The sequence below is a fragment of the Magallana gigas genome, chromosome 9 (assembly GCF_963853765.1).
Source record: "Magallana gigas chromosome 9, xbMagGiga1.1, whole genome shotgun sequence".
NCBI lineage: Eukaryota > Metazoa > Mollusca > Bivalvia > Ostreida > Ostreidae > Magallana > Magallana gigas.
Window position 1 is genome coordinate 37,630,376 of NC_088861.1, and position 7,164 is coordinate 37,637,539.

General features: G+C 31.3%; 1 protein-coding gene across 1 annotated transcript; it reads right to left on the reverse strand.

The window, feature by feature from the left end:
• Positions 1-3,017: 3,017 nt before the first annotated feature.
• On the reverse strand, positions 3,018-6,292 carry LOC136271703 (uncharacterized). The gene is made up of 7 exons (XM_066072128.1): positions 6,000-6,292; positions 5,664-5,891; positions 5,449-5,572; positions 5,140-5,322; positions 4,896-5,011; positions 4,623-4,745; positions 3,018-4,469 (listed from the first exon to the last, which is right to left on the reverse strand). Exons 1-4 carry the CDS (start codon positions 6,180-6,182, stop codon positions 5,195-5,197), a joined length of 663 nt encoding a protein of 220 aa, XP_065928200.1. The 5' UTR covers positions 6,183-6,292; the 3' UTR covers positions 3,018-4,469; positions 4,623-4,745; positions 4,896-5,011; positions 5,140-5,194.
• Between the last annotated feature and the right edge of the window lie 872 nt (positions 6,293-7,164).

Sequence of the window (7,164 nt, forward strand, 5' to 3'; positions counted from 1 at the left end):
CATGCCGAGCGATGTTGTCGTTGCATATCTAAGTTGATGAAAATCCCCATCCAGTTTTGAGTTATCCCACTTTTAGTAAAATTTAACGACTTCTTTTGACCGGGGGGGGGGGGGGGGGTTTGGCTTTAACGATGACTGGCAGAGTCTCAAAGATGGGCTGATTTGGAAGCTGATACATTGAATTTGTGCGAGACATATTTTATTTATTATTTAAATGCAAATAAAAGGATTGGTATAGACGTTGAAACAAAGGTTAGAAAACAAATGCAAAAAAATTCGCGTATTTTCCATTTTAGTTTTGTACCTCATAATAATTTGTTATAAGATGTATTTTAAAAGGTCTTGGTCTTACCGAGACCTTTCATTCGGTATACAGAAAAAGGGGCTGGCCCCTTTAATTAGGGAGTTAGAGGCGTCAAAAGTTTCTTGTCAATAACTTGTATTCAATTTAATGTTTTTGTAATTTATAGTCAGTATTTGCAGAAACAATTGTCAGTTCGGTCCATTTTTGTGTTTAGGAGGTTATAAAAGGGCTTCTTTTAATGCACTAACTGATACATGCAGCGCGCATAGATAATTCCACATTATATTCCAAAATGTTATTATTTATATGTGCGTTTTCATTTCATTAAGGTTGAATGTCCCTCTGATAAGAGAGATAACTTCTGTAGAAAATAATATCACTTTGTTTCTGTTAACTCACAACAATTAAGGTATGTAACAACAAGGGAAGTTGTGCTGGGTCCTAATTTAAGTTGGAAGGCGATACACTTTTTATAAAAAATTTGGAGTACGTTCTCCGCTGAGTACTATTTAAATTCAAATATAGAAAAAAAATTGACCGAAACGAATTGAACCCCAGGGCTTTTTTGAAGCAGGGGGCAAAAAAGTAAAGAAAACTTTTCCTAAATATTACAAGAAATGTATCATAATGATAAAGTATTTATGTGGCAATACATGTATCTACATGACTATTCATCCCCCTCTCAATCCCGATGGATTAATTCTTTTTTAAAAATATAACAACATTTAATGTACTTGTTCAGTACATGTACAGTTCATGGTTGATGTTTGAGGCCAGAGAATATCTGGATGGAATGTTTTTATTTCTCTATCTATAGCTCGTTCACAGAGCTGAATGAATTATAATTGCAAAAAATGTGACTAAGACAATTACAAATTCTATACTTAGTCATAATCGTTTAAAACTTATAACATTTCAAATGTTTAAAATTTAATAAGGCTTTTCTATTCTGAGGGAGCAGATAATGGAAGACAAAATTAAAAAAAACCAAACCCAATATCTCATTTGATTCAAGACAATAACTCCCTCTATTGATATTATACCAATTACTGGAAGATTATTCGCCTCATCCCCTTGTTGTGTTAAAATATAACAAAATTTATGCTCTGGTTTACATTTTTAGGATTTCTTAATAATTATGGATCCATTTTCTATTATCTTATCCAAATTTGAAAACAGAAAACTTTGTGCTGAAAATTAAAAAACTGTAGCAATTTATCATTCAGTATATGTAAAACATGTATGTAAAACCTTCAAAAGTCTATGAGAAAGAAAGATAACTCTTGCTTATAGAAGCAATTTTTGTTGCAAACCTATACAACATAGTGCTATTCTGAACTAAAATGCAGCGCTTCAATATGTTTTGTAATATGATGTATAAAATGTATATAACTATATATTATTTTCATATACATTTTGGATTTTTAATTTTATGCTGCGATGGTAAAATTTGGCTTTTTCTAATCACTATGTCTAGTTTTCTTCATATCATGATTAGACACATTATCAATTTTTGAAAAATTTTTATTTGCAAAACATCTACAAACGAAAATACCAAACAACCTTCAGCAGCAATTTATAAATTATTTATTCCATACACAATTCTAAAGAGGTAATTAAATAAATTTTAAAAATGCTTTATAGTTGCACTTGCTATCTTCCATGGAAAAAAGTGGCATGGAAAAAATGTTGTTCAATGTTCATCAAATACGCTGTAGCCTTAGCTTAGCAATCGAAAATAATTAACAAACTGTATATTGATAGATAGACATATTGACAAACGATGTGGTTTTTTTTTACAAGTTCCTTAAAATGTAGAGTCGGTGACTGAATTCTTTGCCGTTTTCCGTCTGGGTTATTTTGAATCACGTGTGTACGTTATGTGTACAAATAGATTAATAGCCATATAGATAAACACTTTAAGTGTTTAATTTTTAAAAGAAATTGTGTACATGCAAAGCAATGCAATGCTAGGGCAATTAAATTCGAACAATGTATATGGTGAGGGTCAGACTGATACTGGTTCTGCTTGTTCTACAAATAGCGAGTGTTAGACGAAGTATTGGGGTGTTATTTTTTAAACAAATATAAGTATTGCTTTCTTTAAAGCTTTCATTACTAAACAAAGTATTTCATTGGAAGCATTATAAGTTACCTTTATCTGCATATATGTAGCTCTCGGTCTGGATCCCGGAAAAATTGACTACCATCCGAAATGTTTCATACAAGGGCTCCTTTAAAAATACATTTTAGAATTTGCCGCTGTTCATAAATTCATTAAAAGACGCACATATCCAAGTGATAATATATCGTTTGATATGGGATTTATGACGACTATTTATATTGTTTTCATTAAAATTATTTCATTATTTCAAGCTTGTGGGTGGAATGAAAACAGTTTCACATGTTATATAACATAAAGATAAACAATATTCAAAGTTTTCCCTCATCACTGTAAAAAATGTGTTTAGAACACAAACACTTTTCTAAACGCTTTGTTGTCACACTTTTTTTAATATGTTTAATTCCTAAACATGTTAAATTTCTAAACATGTACGAAAAAGTGTTTAGAATTTAAACACTTGTGTGTTTAGAAATTAAACACCTCTAAACACATAAACAGAGGTGTTTAGATTCTAAACACAAAGTGTTTAATTACTAAACACTTCATTGGTTTTATTTCACGTGTAGAATAAAAATATACTTTAGTCAATTTAGGAACAGCACATACATTTTTTATTGATCAATGCAATGTACAAGTACATATATAGTATATTTATATAAAATTATACTCATAATTTTCAGCAATTTAAAGCATGTACTGGGAAATTGAATTCATTATTCCTTATAAAGCCATTGAATGTTGATATATTTACATGTACACAATTTGAGTCAAGCAGGGGACATGTTAAGAATACGTACAACAATAAAAAGTTATTCTATATGGAAAGGGGGGGGGGGGGCTAAAGAACATGTTTATTCAACTTTACACAGACATTATGGTATTGCAAAATTAAAAATTACTCATTTTAAATGTGCATGTGCAATACCATAAATTTCATGTGTCCAGCTTCACACCAACAGGTATGTGCTCGACTTCACGAAAAGGTATTGAGTGATGTTAATTTAAAACAATGAGTATGTTCAATATCATAAAATTCATGTGTCCAGCTTCACACCATAGATGTGTGCTCGACTTCACGAAAAGATATTGAGTATTCAAATTTTGAAGTATTTTAAAAATTGTAAAATGTATGTGCAAATTGCAATACCATAACATCAAAATCACACTAAGAGACATTTGCTTCACTTCATGAAAATCATTAAATGCTAAAAAATTATAGTATTTTGTACCATAAAATGTATGTGTCCAACTCGGCAAGTCTCAATTCATTATGTCCTTTATATTTATGCATTTCTTCTAAAATTAAATTGAATAAATCTTCATCAATCAATTAATATTGTTGCACACAGTAAAAAATATTCTTCAACATTTCTTTTGAAAAAAGAGAAAAAGATAAAGAAACAAATGATGTCTTCTACATCAAATCTTTTGTCTATATTTACATATAAAACAAAAACAACAGAACACCAAATTTGGCAAAGTGACAATAAATTTCAGGTATGTCTTCTAATATAAAGATATACATGTATTTAATTACTACTTATATCTAAATTCAAAAGAGTTATGAAAATTTAAAGTACAAAACTATTTAAAATCTAATCTTTCTTGAACACACATTTTGAATCTTGAGACAAGAGAATAGGAACAAAAATAACTTTAGCCAAATTTTCTAGATTTTGCACGTTTAATTTACCGGTAGGCCTAGAAGTAAAAAGAAGTAGATGGTCAAATTCATTTTTTCATATCATCAAATGCCTTGGTGAACTTTAGATAATTTTGGTTTATGGCAAATTTGTTCTTCCTGTCACCAAGGACATACACTTGCAAAAAGCCAAGGAGAAGGTAGTTTTTGGGATATGACAAATGCCAAGCGTAGTAGGCATAGAGAAGGTGTGTGAGGGCATCTCTTAGGTTTGTGTTGACCTCCATCTGTATCCCTCCTGCAATGACATAGGCATTGCATATGCCCCGGTCCCCTTGTACAAATACAAGTCTCGGTTGATCACCATCTTTGTTTGGTAAACTCTTCATTTCTGAAGGCTGAAACATGTACAGACAATAAATTATATAATGGATTATAAATGTATTAATATGGTAGCAATACTAATAGTTCATGTATATTAATGTAGGGTAATTCATTTAGTTAGTTTATTCCTTTTAATTAAAAAAAACCCAAACAAATGAAAAGATCACCTTAATGGTCATCATAACAGGATTTTTCCCCGACTTTACTTTATGGTGAAAAGCAATTTTTTTTTCAAACTGCATCAAGAGTCTATACTCTTCAGCAGTGCCGGGGACACTGACATCATCCTCCTGAAATGAATGCAAAGAATTAAACATTTTTGATTGATTGACCTACTAATTAATGATTATTGAACTACAAAACAATCAATATACAAATTGTACACTTTACAAATCAAATTTATTCAAATGATTGCATATACCAAATTTACATAAACATACCTCTTGTTGATGTTCAGAGCCCAATACACATCCAAGTGAGACATGGTCTCTGTCCAGTTTTACACAATTTCTTCTTTTTTCAGAGATGGTTGAATCAAGAAAAACTCCTTCTCCACCTGGTTTTTACAATTATATGTTAAATAATAATAATGACATTTTTAAAAAAGTTTATAAATTGAAATGTCTAATTTTTTGGGGGTTTAAATCTTCACATAAAAATCATATTCAGTATAATATTAGTTACATATTCTGCCTTTCCAAGAACTGGAAGTTTTCTCAAGAGTTCCTTTAGGTTTCCATCATGCTTTTTGGTGATGAAGAGCCTTCTCTCTTTGAACGATCCTCTTACAGCCTACATTATCAATGCCCTGTCCACTTCTTTCTTGGGCTTTTCCATTTCTGCCTGCATCCAATAGACTCATGGGTTCTGTAAAATTTCAAAATATTTTAACTTCTTTAACAAACATTAAAAGCATTATTCAATTAAATAATTAGTTAATATAATATTTCTAGTAAACTGACATCATAAATATGTGTAAGTCATTTCTTATACCTTCTATCAATTTGACTTCAGGCTCAACTCTTCTTTTTTTAACAGTGGTGTTTGTTTTTCCTCGGGCATTCCATTTCCAACGGATGTTTCGGATTTTTTGAGAAAGCTTTTTGTTGAAGTATCCCTGTGTAACAAATTTTATTGTCAAAGTAAAATATTTAAACAAAATGTGCAAATAATTTGATGCATAACATAAATAAATAAATATGAATTACCCATGGATCCCCAAAAGCATTATGTCCAATGCAAGGATAGCGCTGGTACATCATCCTGCCGAAGTCTGCATACATTCCCCTACTTTCAAACTTAGCAGGTCTCGACAAAATAAAATAAGCAGTTTCTTCGACAAACTTGTCCCATTCTTTAAAGATCTCTCCTTTACTTAAAAGTTCCTTGATCAGTGGAGAGTAAGTAGGGATGAAGGAAGATACATCAGTATAATCCTGAAATAAGGTCAACATTAAATACACTTCCATTTCTTTTTAAAACTGAATTATGTTTAATAACTGACATTTTTTACAAATAAACTTATTAAACTAAATAAGTATTACCTGGCCTTGAATATTGGCATCATGTGTTGTTTTTTCTTCATGGGCTTGAGTTTCCACCTCTTCAACTATTATCCCTCTATATTCAGAGCATTGGTTTGTAGTGTTTTGGTCTCGATCCTTTGTGAATTCTTCTACAACAATTCCTCTGTATTCCTTTTTTTTGGACGTAGTGTCTTCCTGCATGTGGTCCCTTGACGCCTCAGTTTCATTGGATTTTTGCTGCTCCTTTTTAATGTGCTGTAAAAATCTTCCGCGCAGGACCAACCTTCCCTGGAAGCATCCTAAATATATCCTCTTCCGTTAGGTATAAAAGACTGAAGCCATCTTTTTCGTTGTCTGTAAAATCAAATCAAATACATTTATTTAATTCTCTGTAACATTGATTTTAGAATGATTTGAAAAGTAAACAGTTTATTAAAAAGTCCAACTTAATGGAAAATGTTGCTTGCATTCATTGATTTAAAATGAAAAATAAATCTGTTATACATGTATTGTAATTAAACTAGCAATCCATTTGCAATGAAAACAAAGTGGTGAAGTATACTATATTAATTGTACATGCCTTGAAATTCAACACCAACAGAAGTCAACATTCCACAGCATAACCATTAAATTCCCATTTACAATGTGGCAGATCTGTGGCCATTTGTACTTCAGTTCCAGTGATATCAAACAAAAGTTGTCCAGTTTTTCCTCACAAATGAATGAATTAAACACTGGATCAAATTCTTGAATAAACAATGGGCAGCATTCAAAGTACTTAATATTATTGCAAATGTAGATGTTTTTTATGACACACATCATTGGCCCTTCTTCCTCAGAGTAACTTTGTACAAGCACGCTACCATTTTCATAACAGACTCCCTTAATGGTAACATTTGGTGTCTTTAGAACAGTTGCAGGAATCAGATCCTCTTGATTCTGCATTTGCATTTTCTCCCCAACAACAAGCGGAAGATTATGGAAAGCAACTTCTCAACCAGAAGAAACTTCATCCCCTGCATAGAGATAAACATGTGATTTTTCACCAGCATAACCACACTGTCTCAAACACATCCATCTTTGGTGATACAAAGCAATTGAAAGGGGTAGAGATTTAAAATTCCTCCACCTTTTTTTCTTGAAAAAACTATGTTTTGCCTCAAGTCTTGTACACATATGACTT

Bases quoted from the DNA above. Each gene is read 5' to 3' on its own strand.
- LOC136271703 (XM_066072128.1), bottom strand. From the start codon at position 6,182: ATGCAGGAAGACACTACGTCCAAAAAAAAGGAATACAGAGGAATTGTT. The intron at 5,892-5,999 runs GTAATACTTATT...ACCTTATTTCAG, and splicing joins ATGCCAATATTCAAGGCCAG to GATTATACTGATGTATCTTC. The intron at 5,573-5,663 runs GTAATTCATATT...TTTGTTACACAG, and splicing joins ATGCTTTTGGGGATCCATGG to GGATACTTCAACAAAAAGCT.